This window comes from Nylanderia fulva, unplaced genomic scaffold (assembly GCF_048542155.1).
Source record: "Nylanderia fulva isolate GAGA-0341 unplaced genomic scaffold, ASM4854215v1 Scaffold94, whole genome shotgun sequence".
Lineage (NCBI taxonomy): Eukaryota > Metazoa > Arthropoda > Insecta > Hymenoptera > Formicidae > Nylanderia > Nylanderia fulva.
In genome coordinates, this window is record NW_028191068.1 from 276,504 (window position 1) to 292,983 (window position 16,480).

The 16,480-nt window shown below is 31.4% G+C and overlaps 1 protein-coding gene across 2 annotated transcripts in view; it reads left to right on the plus strand.

The window, feature by feature from the left end:
- The window catches only part of Utx (Utx histone demethylase), a 91,416-nt gene that overhangs the window by 63,647 nt on the left and 11,289 nt on the right, over positions 1 to 16,480 (plus strand). For both annotated transcript variants that reach the window (XM_085490009.1, XM_029310660.2), the window contains 7 exons: positions 6,118 to 6,296; positions 7,811 to 7,939; positions 12,541 to 12,724; positions 13,266 to 13,481; positions 14,396 to 14,551; positions 14,842 to 15,028; positions 15,484 to 15,801. In XM_085490009.1, the coding sequence (XP_085346135.1) occupies positions 6,118 to 6,296; positions 7,811 to 7,939; positions 12,541 to 12,724; positions 13,266 to 13,481; positions 14,396 to 14,551; positions 14,842 to 15,028; positions 15,484 to 15,801 (1,369 nt within the window). The remainder of the gene's footprint in view (positions 1 to 6,117; positions 6,297 to 7,810; positions 7,940 to 12,540; positions 12,725 to 13,265; positions 13,482 to 14,395; positions 14,552 to 14,841; positions 15,029 to 15,483; positions 15,802 to 16,480) is intronic.

The following is a 16,480-nucleotide window of genomic DNA, read 5'->3' on the forward strand; positions in this document are numbered from 1 at the left end:
TGAATATAAATTAAATTAAATTCAATTTAGTAATCCTTTTATATGAACGATTTTAATAATTAATAAGATTAAAATGTTTAATAAAAGAATAAGGATATATTTTTATATATCATGGCACAATATGTTAATTAATTACGCATTATATATATTACATATTAATTATATTCAGAAATAATAAATCTTATTTAAATATATATGTATGTATATGTACATGCCACTATAATATTTTGATACTTTAAATGAATAATAATCAAAATAAATTAAATTTAAATTTTGTAACAGAAACAAGAAGAATGACCTCTAATTAAATTATTGGAGTAAGACATATTGCATTTTATATAAGATTTTATAAAAATATTTTAATAATATATTTACTAAAACAAAATATTATAACAAATATTTTACTTTATTTAATATATTATTAAATATTATAAAATATTATAAAAAATATTTTATTTTTTTTATTAAATATATATTATTAAATATTACGAAATATTATAAAAAATATTTTATTGTATTAAATATATTACTAAATGTTATAAAATATTATAAAAATATTTTATTTGATTAAATACATATATTATTATTATAAGAAATTATTTTATTCGAAACGAGAGACTTATCCGGAAACTCTCTCTCGAGAGGGTTCGAGGGGGATGAACCTCGTTAGTCGTCCGCGGAGGAAGTCGCCGATAAGACGTTAAATCGGCGCGATCATACTCGCGTGCGATTAATTTATGAGGTGTTAAACGGCCGGCCGGCCGGCTCGCGAAGGGTGCATTAAAATGCACCCTTCGCGACTGACGTCACGCGGCGCAAGAGACGCGACGCGTCGCCCGGCGTCGTCGTTCTCTCTTCGTGTGCAGGAAATTGGAAGTGTTGCGCGGCGATAATGAGAAGGTCCCCGAGATTGTCCTTAACGATAATCCGCGCCCGTCACAACCCTAATGACTCCATTTACACCCCTTTCCGTTCCGGCCGCGGAATCTCGCGCGTGCATTTGTAGGGCGCGCTTTTGCCACGCGAAACCGCAATCTGGGTTAGTCTTGAGACTTTTTTTATATGTGTTTGTACAGCAAAGCGCCACTAAACGAAGAGGGCTAATTTATTGAAATATATATATGTAGGTATTTATTATTTTTTATTTAATTTTAATTTAATTTTATTTATTATTATTTCATTTTATTTTATTTATTATTTTATTTTATTTTATTTATTTTTATTATTTTTATTATTATTAAATTTTATTGTATTTTAACTTATTTTTATTTTAATTTTATTTTTATTATTGAAATATTGATCGTAATAATATTTTAATTAAGCTATGTTAATTATTATATAGCTTTTAATTTCGTGTTTATTAAAATTAAAAAAAATTTTTTTTGAATTATTAAATACGAATTTGTAAAAAATAACAAATTTAAAGTGTATTCATAAAACAAACGTTTGCAAGCATATTAGAATCCATTTTTAAATTTTTATATCTGCCGTATTAATGCGGCCATTTTGAATTTATTAATTTTAACATCGTATTGATATTCAGTGACCTGAAAAATCTGTATGCTTGAATAAGTATCTGCTGAATCCTTAGTGATTTAATTTGCTAATAAAAACCTCATATTTAAAATCCTAAATTGATTTTATTAATTATAATCCATACAACAAATTCTTTTTTGAGAAGATTATAGAAAAATCTTAACAAATTTAACTCTAATTGCAAAATTGTAGTGTGATAAAATCTATTTAAATAATTTTATTTGCAAGTGATGGAGAATTTTGAAAGTCGGAATTGCATTTAATGTTAAAAAAAATTATCAAAAAGACGGTCACTTTTTTTGTTGAGTGAAAAAAGTTATTGAATTATATTTTTATTTTAAACATTTCTTGCTTATTTTTATTCTGTTCTATAAAACAGGCACCAAAAAGTTACTTTTATTTTAAGAAGAGGATTCTCTAATATGAGATATTTTTAATTTATAGAAACGTGAATAAACTGGAATTTATTTTTATTATCATTTTTAATAGGGAATATATTTTTAATTTTAGAAGATGCTCCAGAAATTAATAATTAATTATTTTAAAAATTTAAGAATATTCGTGAAGAATTTATAATATATAATCCATATAATTATAGTATATAATAAATATATATATATATATATATATATATCATAGTATATACTATAATAATGATATAATAATATTGTATATAACAGTAATAATATATAATAATACAATATATTATTATAATATATAATTATATTATTACTATAATATTATATAATAATAATAATAATTATTATTATTTATGTAAAATTTAATAAATAATTCGAGAATACAATTATTTTTGAGCGTCAGACAAATTCTATCATCTTGTGAACGATTCGATAGCGATTTTTGTCGCACTGTATTATTCTCTCTTTCGATGCTTCACAACATAGTCGATTATAGCATCGTTTCTTGCGAAATGGGCGAGTCACTGACATTTCTCTTTCTGCTCGACGCGTCGGGAGTGACTCATTGTTGAAGACAACGAACCCCGAAAGGAAACGAAGTGAGTGAATGAAGCGATGAATGGACCTTCTTATGAATGAATTTACTACCGCTCTTCTCTCTCTCTCTCTTGATGACAACAACATGATCGTTTTTTTTTACCTCTGTTTTTACTACTTCTTCTCATTAAATCGCCGCTTATCTTCGAACACGTCACGAGTTTCGCGGTAAAAACAAGTCGATCCTTTCCTCGTGCATTTATCTTCCACGAAGTCAGTCATTTTGTTTCATGTTGATCGAGAGAAATAACGTCATTGGGAAGGAAAATCGACTTGACCGGTCTTTTCTTGGGCAAAATTTTTAAAGACGCATTATTTTCTAAAGTAGAATTTTATTATTTTTTATATATTTTTTTTAGTTTTATTATATATATTTATTATATTTTTATAAAATAAGATACCCTTTTTAATTTTATTTTTAATAAAACATTTAAGAAAATTATATTTAATATATTAATATATAATAAAACAATTATATTTAATTATAATTATATTTATAATTTAATAATGAATGTATAACAAAATAATTATATGAAATATTAAAAATATCATTGGCTTTTTTGACTCTATAATTTTATTGAAGAAAATGCACATGAAATTGATCACCTATCCGTACATAAATTACAAGCGTGATATATTTTTCGGCTTAAGAAGCAATTTCTCTCTCTCCAGTTTATACTCTTTTGTTCCCGGGATAAATTACGCTTCTCGCGGAATCGACGCGAAGGGAATTGCATTCGGTGAAAGGCGGCGGCTCTCAGCTGTTCCCGGCATTTATCAAGCGCGCGTTTACTTAGAGAGCCGCGGAGATAATCGTAAGCAGCGGCCTGCCTGGTTACGTCGCTCGTGTTTCATAACCGCACGCTTAGGATAGGAAAAGTGTGCCGTAACCCCGCGCCGCGAAAAGTGTGTCGCTTACACGCGGATCGCTGTTTATACGTGTGCACACGTATATGGAACGACACACTCGCGCCGCGACAGAGCGCATACACTAAAATTGGAACGATATGGAAAAGATTAGCAGCGCCCCTCCTCCTTGCGCCGACACACGAAAACTTGCCCGGTGTTTTTATGCGAACTAGAGAATTTTAATTTCCTTTGATAATATAGAAAATTAAATTGTTTATTTAAAATATAATAAATAATATATAGTTTTTTTTATTGATGTATATAATATATTATTTATTATTCATCATATTATGTTACACATATAAATATAATAAATAGTTATTGTATTATATTTTTTAATTTATTATATTATTAAATAATAGTTCAATTCTTATATAATACTATATAAATATATTTATTTTTTTTCTAAACAATAATGATTTCTTCCCTAAAATTATGTAAGATAAATATCGTATAAAATCGCGCGTATAAAATTATAAAAAAATAAAATTGTATAAAATTATAAAAAAATAAAATTGTATAAAATTATAAAAATAAAATCGTATAAAATTGTAGAAAAATAAAATTGTATGAAATTATAAAAAAATAAAATCGTAAAGATTATATAAAATTATAAAAAGACGTGAGATACAAGAACAAAGTATCTTAATGAGATGCAACTCGAAGATTTGAGAAAGGGATGGGGCAGGAGGGAGAGTACGCGATGAGAAATCTGTGTCCGGAAGGGATGGAGAGAAATCCGGTAATAACCTGTGACCTATATGTAACCGTCACACGGCCGTCGTTTAACGGGAACGAAAGTGACGTCTTCGACGACTCTGCGCGCTCTCGCCTTCGGCCAGGCTGCGAACTGACATTGGCTCTCGTCCAGCATCTCCCGTTGCTCCGAATAAACTGGCGAACGAGAGCAACCCCTTCGAGAAAGATTTTGGATCTGATTTTCGGAATATTTTTACGATGTTGAGTCAATAATTTTTGAGAAAAAAATACATGTAATTAAAAAAAAATTTCTCATAATTTTTGGTTTTTATTAAATGTGATAAAAATTGTAAAAATAAATACGAGGAATACATTTGAATAAACTGGCGAACGTGAAGAACCCCTATGAGAAAAATTATGATCTTAATTTTTGGAATATTTTTACGATGTTGAATCAATGATTTTCACATGTGATTTTTGAGAAAAAAATGAAGCATACAATTGAAAAAAAATTCCTCAGTTCCTCATAAATCTGTTTTCATTAAATGTTAAAAATAATAAAAATATGAGGATTAAAATTTGAAAAATAAATAAGAATAAAAATCTGCTTTTTTTAATAGAAATTATATGGATATCAAGAACATGTATTTTTTGATATATATATATATATATATATATATATATATATATATATATTTTCAGATATTAGGTTTAGATATTTTTTTAGATTTATTCCGCAAATTATATTCTACATCATATTAGGCTTGAAGCTACGAATTTTTCTAAATTTCTACGTTTGAAATATTATATAGGGAGTTTTTCGGAGAAAGAGCCCGTAGCATATACTTTCGAAAATTGCAGAACGCACTCTAATAATTGTCTTTTTGAGAAGAGAGAGCATCCCTTTAGAATTAAAAAAAAAAAGTCTCAAATGATAGATCGTATGCGATTTTTCAAAGAAGGGGCTTCGAGTTATTATGGTCATTGTCCGCTTGCGGAATATACGCAGTTTCGCTTGCACGCGTTATTATTCGTTTCCGGCTTTCCGTGTGCATCCGCGCGATCGATCGGCGAGTATCGATCGCACGGTTTGCGATACTGCTTTGTAACAATTGTTACAAAGCGCGCGCGCGCGCATCGCTCGGCTCCCTCTTTTCTTTATTTCGCTCGCGGGGCCCCCGTGGTCGCGTGACAGACGTTATGTACCAACCACTTCCTGCAGGTTCACCTTTGCCACATTGCGTGCGTTACGGCACCGGCCAGGAAGGTTTCGAGAAACAAGAAATGGCAAGGATTAACGCGAAGCAATCTTGCCTCGATGATCGCGACAAAACAACGCCGGAAATAAATATATAATGTATCCTGTCTAGGAAAACAAATTATTCAATTATCCGCATTGCAGAAAATAATTAAATATATTTTATCATATTCTTTAAGTTATTTTAAAATTATATTATGTTTTTAATTTTATTAATTTCATTTTTTAAATTTTTTATTATTGAAATTTTATCTAGATGATTTATATAATTTTATTTAGATGATTATCTATATATAAAATTTTATCTAGATAATTATCTAGATAATTATTTAAATCTTAAATAAAGTTACCTAATACAATTTCTAAATAAAATTATATAATTATCTAAGAGATAAAATTATATAGATACAATTATCTAGATAAAATTATCTAGATAATTATCTAGATAAAATTATCTAGATAATTATCTAGATAATTTTATCTCTTAGATGATTATATAATTTTATTTAGAAATTGTATTAGATAATTTTATTTATATAAAATGACTGTGCACACAGTCCATCTGACATTAATTGAAGGCGACTGCGTGGCAATTAAATGAAAGCTTATCGAGATACACGTGCGCACTCGTATATCCCGTAATTAAATTTGCTGATATTTTTCTCGAAAATAACTCTTTCGTTTCGTTGCGTGTTCCAGGGCCGTGAAAGCGTTCCAGCAGGTGCTATGGGTGGAACCGGGATTTCCGCGGGCCTGCGAGGTTCACCTACGGCTCGGCTTGATGCTGAAGGTCCACGCTGAGTTCGACGCCGCCTTGAAGCACCTGACCCTCGCCCTGATCGACGCCACCACACCTGCCTCCTTCTCCAAGCTCGAGAGTAAGTGTATATATAAGGCCTCCTTTTCCTCGCGCACCCGGGAAAACGCGGTCTCCATTTACATCCGTCGACGATCGCACGACCGCTCGTTCACTTTCCTTCCTCCGCGAACTTGACCGCCTTTTCCCAATAGCGAGATGACTCGATCTCGCGTAATCGCGAACTATAGTTGAAGCCGGATTGCAGAGTTATTCGACAATTTTGTATCATCTTTTTGTCTTTTAATTTTATCATTTTAATCTGGCTTTTTATCGCATCAGATTGTCAGCTATCTTTAAATAAGATTCTTTTTTGGCTTTAATATACGTGGAAAAAAATGTTCGATAGAAGAAATTTATTATATATGAAGAAATTTATTATAAAAATATATTATTTTATGAGATTTTTGATATAAAGAAATTTATTATAAAAATATTGTATTATTTTATGAGATTTTTGATATAGAAACATTTTAGTTTATAAATTATTTTTTAGTTGATAATAGATTTTTTTTTTATAACAATTTCGTATCATTTTTTGTTCTTTAATTTTATTCTGGTTTTTTATCGCATCAGATTGTCAGTCATCTTTAAATAAAATTTTTTTTGCCTTGAATATATATGGAAAAAAATGTTCAATAGAAGAAATTTATTATAAAAATATATTATTTTATGAAATTTTTGATATAGAAAGATTTTAATTGATAATAGATTTTTTTCTATAACAGGATGCCTAATTTAGGCGTAAAAGTATACGATAATTTTTTTATTTCTTCAATTAAAAATAACTTTCAAATATCATCAAGAATTAAGCAATGTTAATTAATCAAAATGTTATTATATGATTATTTTTTAATGGCGATATAACGAGCAATTAATGAATTTTATATTTTGTAGAGTGATATGTTTAATTAATAGGTATTAAATGCGCGATGTAAACTTTCTTTTAATAAATTATAATAAAAGAATATTAATAATTAGCAAGTCTCGAATATTAATTCAAGATTGGCAAAATTCGCCATAGATGACGATTTCTTTGTTCCGAGAAAAATTGACTCTGGAACGTCATCATTGAAGTCGAAGTCAGGATTTCCCCTCTCTTTCTCGTATATACGTCACATATTCATATGTAGAACCTGAACATACGGAAGTTTTTCGCGAAGATGAATCAGAATGACTGCTGCTGATTCATGACGTCGAATTGTAGGTTCTCTCCGCGTAATGATTTGATGATTCCTAGGCCTAGGAGTCATTCTTCTCTCTCTCTCTTCTCGAATACTGGGAATTTATAAATTCCCACCGGAAGCAGCGCTTTTTTAAATAGCTAGTCGCGCTTCGTTTGTGTGCCAGTCTTTCGAATTTGCTTATCGGGTTTGGACGCTTATCAAGCAAATTAATTGGAATCAATCCTAATTGTTCTTTTTCGACCTCTTCTTTTTTTTCTCCCCCTTAAATCTGATAAAAGTCATTTTCGACGAATAAAAATTATCTTCTCGATTGCTAGAAGGAAATTGATCGAGGAACTTTGTGTTGCAGTAAAATTCCACATTGCTCACTTGTACGAAGTTCAAGGCAAGTACCGGCTGGCCAAGGAGCACTACGAGGCTCTGCTGAAGGAAAAAGTACTGCCGTTGCATCTCAAGGCCGACATCTGCCGTCAGCTGGGTAAGTTTGCATCTGTCATCTAATTAATTAATCATTCCGAACGATTATTTTATTACGCAAATAGAGAAATAACGAGGTATATAAAATGAATTTATTCTAAGATATAAATTCCCCAAACGTACAGGTTAGGTTAGATTCTATAATAATAATAATCGGTCCATCTCTCGTATGCAGGTGTAGAGCGGGTTAAACCGAGCAGGAAAGTCCTTTACTATTTTGCGATCTTTGGAATAATTAATGAGAAATTAATTAAAATAGATTAGCCAATCTCCGTGCAGTTGCTAGGCGCGCCAGCGATGGGCGGAGCGTTCTACAAATAGCAAATGGCAATGCTGGAACTTCGCGCGCCTAGCAACCGTCGACTCGCGCGATTGGTTGATTTTTTAAAATTAATTTCTTATTAATTATTGCAAAGATCGCAAAGCGGTAGAGGACTTTCCTTCTGGTTTTAATCTGCTCTATCTATGCACATGATAGACAGGGAGATAAATAATAAAATAATAATAAAATAAAATTGTTAATAAAATAAAATTTTTAATTAAAAGCATTCTAATTGACAAAAATAGGAAATTAAATTAAGACTTTTATTTTTGCATCTTAAATACATTTTTTTGTAGAAGAATAGGGAGCAGGTGTTATGAAGCTAACTTTGTTATAAATCACTTGACTTTTTTTAAAAATATGTATTTAAGATATGACTCGGAGATAAACTCTTCGGTTTAATTTGCGATACACGATATAAACGATCAATTTGCGGAAGCAAAGTGTTTACACAAAAAAAAGCGAGAAGAGATTCCATTTGTTAAGACATTCAAATTTTATCTCTTTATATTTGCATAAAATTTCAAAATTATCGGTTAATCGGTATCTTTGTTAAACAAAAAGAAAAGAAAAGATTGATTCGCGCTAAGAAATATTGTTGGAGCCCTATATAAATATTCAAAAGATGCTGGAAAAAGGAAAGACGAGAAAGAAATATTGTGTTCGGAAGGAGAGACGAGAGTTATCGCGTTCGGAAATACTTAAAGGCTCCGACACATTCTAACTCTAGGGTATTGTGCAAATATTTCATATATAAATATTTAAGACGTCTCATGGAAAGAAAGAGGAATGTGAAACAAGAATATTATACTTTCGGAAAATTCTATATGAAAGTCTATTTGACGTATTTCAGCTAGGAGAGAGGGTAGAGAAGAGGGTGTATTAAATATTTAAGATGCGACAAGTAAATTTTATTTAAAAATGAATGTAAATTCGGCAAAATATTTTAAAATTTTCCATACGCGTTGAAAATTATTTTATGCATAATTGAATTTATTGTAATTTTTTTTATAAAATAATTTAGGATATTAGATAAATGAAAATGGGATTAATAAAAATAAATTTCACAACTTTGACATTTTATTTTAAATTAATTATAATATAATATAAATGAATATATATATATAATATATTATTATAGGGTGTCCCAAAATTCCCTGTTAATGGGGAGATTTTTAAGGTTATTTGGAGACGATTTTTCTTCAATAAAAATATCGAGGCATTAATAATAATTTATAACAAGTTATAAGCGAAAATAAAAGGTTTTTTTTGTAAATTATGTTTCGTGGAAATAAAATATTAACAAAATCATATTTTTCAGTTAATTTTAATTAAAAAATTTTTTAAAATTTTATTGTTTATTTTGCATACATGATGGCAAAAATTGGAAACATGCAAAAAGTTGATAACCTGCCTCGACATTTTTACTGAGGAAAAATCGTGGTACAGGGTGTTCAGTAATTTTGGGACACCCTGTATAATAAATGACAGATATAATATTTAAAAAATGTTATGTACCTATATATATATATATATATATATTTGTATATTAAATATCATTTTTTAAAAAAGTGAAAGCGTGCGTTATTATAGAATTGAACGTCGACGTCACTGTAAAGCAACTTTGTATTACTCCGGAAGGTTCCGACTTACTAGCTCTAGGGGGACACTTCGGCGTACTCGATCGCCGATTCTAGTCTACGCAGAGTCTGAAACAGAAACGGGAAGCAGAGGGACATAGGGCAGGTGTGCGAGAGAAACGGAGACCGAGGATAGTTTTCCCACAACCCCGAAGTTCGCTCCCTCTCGCTTCGTCCCATTCACGGCGCTCCCTCTCTGTCCCTCGTTCATTCACTCACCCTCCCTTCTCTTGGATCGGCCTCTCCGTCTCATCCCCGGCCCACCCTAACCCGGAATAAATCAATACACATGTCTGCAGACTACTTGGCAGAGTGCAGCCGGCAGAACCTTAAACCGACCGCATTCGAGTGAGGCTGATATAGGGAAAATCGTCGTTCCTTCTTCTCGGAACTTCCGTTTTGCTCGCGGGGATGATATTCCATCTTCAGGAAACCTGGAAAAACCCTTTGCCTGTATTCGTCTAAAATAAATGTCCTCTTCACACTCCTGCAAAGAAAAAGTGAAATCCTTTAGTCTAATGAGAGTCTTTTATGTCTTTGGGCGTCCTGGACTTTCTTCGAATTGTCCTGACGTGTCCTTTTCAAACAATAACGACTCTCTTGGACATTTTTTTCGTCCTTTTTGTTCCCCTGGAACAGATTGCTTCTCGACGAAAGTTGCACGTCTCGATACTTTCTTGGGGTTGTGTTTTTAGGAGACTATGTTTGTCTCTTGGACACTATTGGGACTTCTACTTTACGATCTGTTTATGGCTCTTTCTTCTCTTTTTTCCCGAAACTTTCGACGAAGGAGAAGAAGCGTTTCAGCTTAGTTGAATAATAAATTTCGCGATTAATTTTAATCGCGATTGATGTGGACTTTCATATATGGTGTTTCTACCATTCTAGAGTTACATATGGGATTATAAAAGCGGGAGATTAAAATTCAGACGGGGTGTAATTTTTTTAGATAAAAGGAATTACAATATTTTCGGAAATTCGAAGAATTGGTAGTGAATTTCTCGGAAAAGATGGGTTTTAAATCGAACGAGAGGGATCCAAAAGATCCCGAGATGGGTCCAGGTTCGGGGCCAGGTGAGCCTGATGCGAAAGCAGGTCCGGTATTATAGATTTGCGAATTGAGTATGTACATATATAGAAGACCGCATTTATCCCGAATGGGACAGGTATAGGCCAGGTGAATAAATAACATTAAAAGGTGGACGAACGAGCGAAGTAGCGATCGACAATTATTAGTTTCGCGAATAAGGGGAAAACGGAAAACAATTTCGAGAGACAATTTCTGAAATAATATCCGTCTAGCTTGAAATGCAAGCGCATTAAAAAAAGGAAAATTGATTATGTAAAAAAAGTTTAGAAATAAATAATAATAGTTTAAAGAAATTTAAATTAAAATATAATTTGATAGAGAGGAATAACAATCTATAATAATTGTTATCGAATCGATATGAAGAAAGAAACACGCTTTTCTTAATTAATAAAATATATAAATTTAAAAATCATGAAATAAATGAATGGGAGCACAACAGTTAACACTGGCTTATCGAGGGAATTAATTAACCATGTGATGTTTCGCCACGTGTTCGCATATTTATGTATTTGCCGCGAAAAACAACTTTCCGCTATGCATCGGTTTCCCACGACGATTAATCCTTGGAGTAAATGCATTGCGAAAGAAATGACTATATAAATCGACGTCATTATATCGTGCGCAATATAAAGATAAAATATTATTCTTTATTATAACATAATATATATAATAAAAATGACAATATAAATTATATATAAGACTACAATAGCACAATGTGTTATAATATTGTAATATTATATTACAATGCATGTGATATCAATATAATTATTATAAAGTATTAAAAATTATAAGGAAATTTTTTGAATTCTATATTTATGAAATTTTTATTTCTTTGATTATTTTCAAATATCTTCTTTAAAGGAACATTTTATTTTTTTTACAACTATATTTTTATATTATATATGAGACTTTCCTGCATATAATTGGCATACTATTCTGAAAAAAATTATTAAATTAATAAATATTTATTTCAATACTGCCTTATAAATTATTTATTCGGAACAAATAAATATTTAATAAATATTTTTTCACATTAAATCAATGTTACTTTTAAATAAATAATTTATAAGACAGTACTGAAATAAATATTTATTCGAATTCAATAAATTTTTTTCAGTATAGAAGATGAATTATTTGTGTAAAATAAAATGTGAAAAAAACTTCTTCGTATTCTTTAAAGAAATCACTTAAATTAAAAATTAATAAAATGAACTAAGATACTTTAATTTATAGCTCGTGTGTCAAATGTAGTCTGTAAATAATTAAATATCGCTACGTGAAGATACTTAAAAGAAAAAAACAAAACATAATGCAACTGAGAAGAAGTGAAGAAAATTACGATATTTTCTACGCCTATGTTTATAGACGGGTAATGCGAGACGACTTCCTAGAAAAGGGACAGATTGCTGTCCCTAGACTATACCTGTGAAAATCTATTCGGTTTAGACTCATTGGCTCGTTGGCCAGCGTCGAGGCAACATCTCCGTTGCGGTGTCAGGAGGCGAGCGAAATCGCGCGTGTTTACGATGAAACTCTTGTCTCGTTTGCAGGATGGATGTACCACGTGGTTGATTGCTCTGTGCTGGGCATAACAAGGCAGCAGAAGCAGACTGCAGCTATTCACTGTCTTCAAAAGTCCATCGAGGCCGAACCTAAGAGTGGTCAGAGCCTCTATCTCCTGGGTCGCTGTCTAGCCGCTTCCGGAAAGGTCCACGATGCGTTTATCGCGTACAGGTGAGGTGACACAATTGTGATAAATTAGAAACGTCGATGAATTATTCGGAAAAAATTCGGAGGTATAAAAAATTGCATTTTTTGAATTTTAATAAATTAAATAATTATTAAGTTATTATAAATTACTATTATTACATTTATTATCAAATTATTAAATTATTATTATATTTGTTTCAAAAAATTTTCCCCGTATTTTTCTAGATAGATTTTTAGAATTTGGTATTTTGTCAAATAATTCGAAAAGAAATAATAAATTATTATTTATTTAATAATAATTATTTTATTATTTATAATTATTATTATATAATAATTTTTATACTGTGGTAGAAATAATTTAAATATGATTGTATTTTTTTATTATTTTTTTTTTAATTGCTTATAGGATTTCTTTGACATAAATTTAAGAATTTAGATTTTATTTGGAAACGTATAGAGCAACATCCGCGTATGGCTCTTTAGGCCTTTATTATCTGTGATTTATATTAAAAATTTAATATTTTATCCTTTTATGCAGTATGAAAGCGATTAATTATTTTGGCAGAAATTCAGTCGAAAAATCGGAAGGTAACGCGGACACATGGTGCAGCATAGGCGTTCTGTATCAGCAGCAGAATCAGCCTATGGATGCGCTGCAAGCCTACATATGTGCCGTGCAATTAGACAAAACGCACTCGGCTGCTTGGACTAATCTGGGAATATTGTACGAAAGTGTCAGTCAACCGAAAGACGCTCTGGCCTGTTACGTCAACGCATCTAGGTAAAACTCGTACTTCATATTGCTCGTTTGCTGCAACGATTATACGCATAACTCAAAAATTCAGCTCTTTTTGAGTTATTAGTGCGGGGCATTTTTTTTCCTGAAAAATCAAAATGTTTCAGTCACGTCATTATTGCAGCAAATGAACATGTGTGGGAGCTAATCGATGCAAAATTAATAAGGGCACATTTATTAAGGCTTTAATTATTAATGCCATTTTTATTTTGGATGTTGAAACATCGCTGAGAAGTTGCTTAGATTATTCATAAAGTGTTCATAAAAATCAATAAGAAGTGACTAAGTAATTCGAAGAACAAGATATAATAGTCAAATTAATTTTATGTGAAATTTCACTTTTAAATTTAAATTTTAGTCTTTTGTATTCTTCATTGAAATTATATTGTTGGATTGTATTTAAATAAATTGTGTTATTAAATGTCTAATATATTATATCATAAATTAATTATATGTATTATATATATTTAATAATGCAATTAAAATTTAATATATTTAAAAATACAGTTTATTTAAATTATTGATATCAAAATAAAATTCAAAAATATAATTTCAATAAAAAAAAAAAATTAAATTAAATAGAAGTAAAATCGAGAACTTGAAGCAATTATGCAAGCGTTGGATGTTTTTCGCCGTGGCCTCAAATTGTTATTTCTTCTTCCACGCACTATCTCTTCAGGCAAACTTATCGCGTCTCAATCGCGTTATTTACTCGTCGCATCACTTTACCATGTGTGCATTTTTAGATGGCTCATAATCGTACATTTTTTGGAGAATCGAGGACGGCACGTGGCGCAAGTTGAAGGCCAGGTTTACGTTTTGCGCCCTCGAATTGCGAAAAATTCGCATTGGGTTATTAGGTCACTTCAGAGATAAGACCTGTCCTTCTGGTTTTACAGGGGAAACAGCAGCGCAGCGAATTGCACGGGCCCATTTCTGGGCCTGGGTGGCGTCAAGTCCGGTGGCAACAACCCGATGAACCCGTCCCTCCAACAGCGCATCAACTTTCTGCAGAGTCACCTAAGTCAAGCACCAATGCCTTCTGTCGCTGCCAAGTGAGTCGAAAAAACCAGGGAAATTCTCCAAAAATTTATCTTTGCGCGAAAAAAAATATTTATATATTTTACATTTAATTATATTTATATATTTATTTTAATATATATTTACATTATATTATATTGTATTTATATTATTTTTATATTATATTATATTACATTGTGTATTTATATATCTATATATTTTATATCTCCAATTATGTTAAATATTATAGTAAAATGTAAATATAATTAAAATATAAAAATAACATTTTAAATATCGTATAATATCATGTTATCTTTATTTGTAGAAAGCGGCATTTGCCGTCGATCGAAGATGCTTGGAATCTGCCGATCAGTGCAGAAATTACCAGCCGGCAGCAGCAGCAACAGCAACAGCAACAACCCGGCGGACCCTCATATAAATATGGCGCAACACCTACCGGTCCTCCGCCTCCTTATCCTCAAGCTCAAGTACAGAACACCAAGCGATTTAAGGTTAGAGAGGAACGAAGAAGCTAAAACAGAAGATAAATATTCCCTGCGAGATGTCTTTACTTGCTTCAGCGTTAATAAATTTATTAATTTATATTTAAGGTTAGAGAGGAACGAAGAAGCTAAAACAGAAGATAAATATTCCCTGCGAGATGTCTTTACTTGCTTCAGCGATAATAAATTTATTAATTTATATTTTAATTTTTAAACTTATTAACACATAATTAATAAAACTTTTGAATTGCTAAATTTTTAACTTAGTGCAGAAAATCTTAAAATTATTTATAAGAGGAGTTTAAGTATGAATTATGAAGAATGAAGGTATATAAAGAGAGAAGAATAAACCTATATAAAGAAGATAAAAATATAATATAAATATTAAACAGAAGATAAACGGCTAAATGGTAATGTATCAGGTATCAAAAGATAAAGTCTAATCTTTCTTCTCTCTTCAACAGACGGACGAGGCGATATCAGCCGCTCCGCAGCAGCGACCGCCGCCGTATTACATGTCGTCGCAGCAGCTCCAAATGTTGCACTTTCTGCAGCAAAATCACGGCAGTCTGACGCCGCAGCAGCAGGCCCTATTCGTCCAGCTGCAGCAGCAGTATCGCGCGATGCAGCAACATCAGCAGCACATAAGGCTGCAGCAAGCGGCGGCGCAGCGGGGCCTAAGGCCAGGGCAGCCCGGTCATCCCACGGCCTACGGCGGTCATCCTCAGAACCTCGGACAGTCGTCGGGTGTTATCAAGAACTACGGGATACCCCAACAACCGGTAAATATCGGATATCCCATTTAGTCGAGCCGCTAATCCGCCCAGGTAGCAAACTGACGTCATTAAACGTCTAAGAAAATAACGTCATTTTCTTAGACTCCTAGAAGCTTTCGTCGAGAATAATTTTTGTTCTCAATTTTGTAAATGCATGTTGATGTCAGCTTATTTCTTAATTTTGATCGGCATTTTTAGCTGTAGCATTAAATTGAAGTCATTTTCTTAAACTTCTAGAAAAAGCTTTTTTGTCAAGAATAATTTTTGTTCTCAATTTTGTAAATGCACGTTGAAGTCTGTTTATTCCTGAATTTTAATCGGCATTTTCAGTTGCAGCATTAAACGTCAAAATGACATCATTTTCTTAGACTCAAAGTTTTTGTTGAGAATAATTTTTGTTCTCAATTTTGATGTAAATGCACGTTGAAGTCAGGTTACTCCTTATTTTTGATCGGCATTTTCAGCTGCAGCATTAAATTGACGTCATTTTTTTAGACTTCTAGAAGAAGCTTTTGTCGAGAATAATTTTTGTTTCCAATTTTGATGTAAATGCACGTTGAAGTCAGCTTATTCCTTAATTTTAATCGGCATTTTCAGCTGCAGCATTAAGCGTCAAAATGACGTCATTTTCTTAGACTCCTAGAAGAAGCTTTTGTTGAAAATAATTTTTGTTTCCAATTTTGAT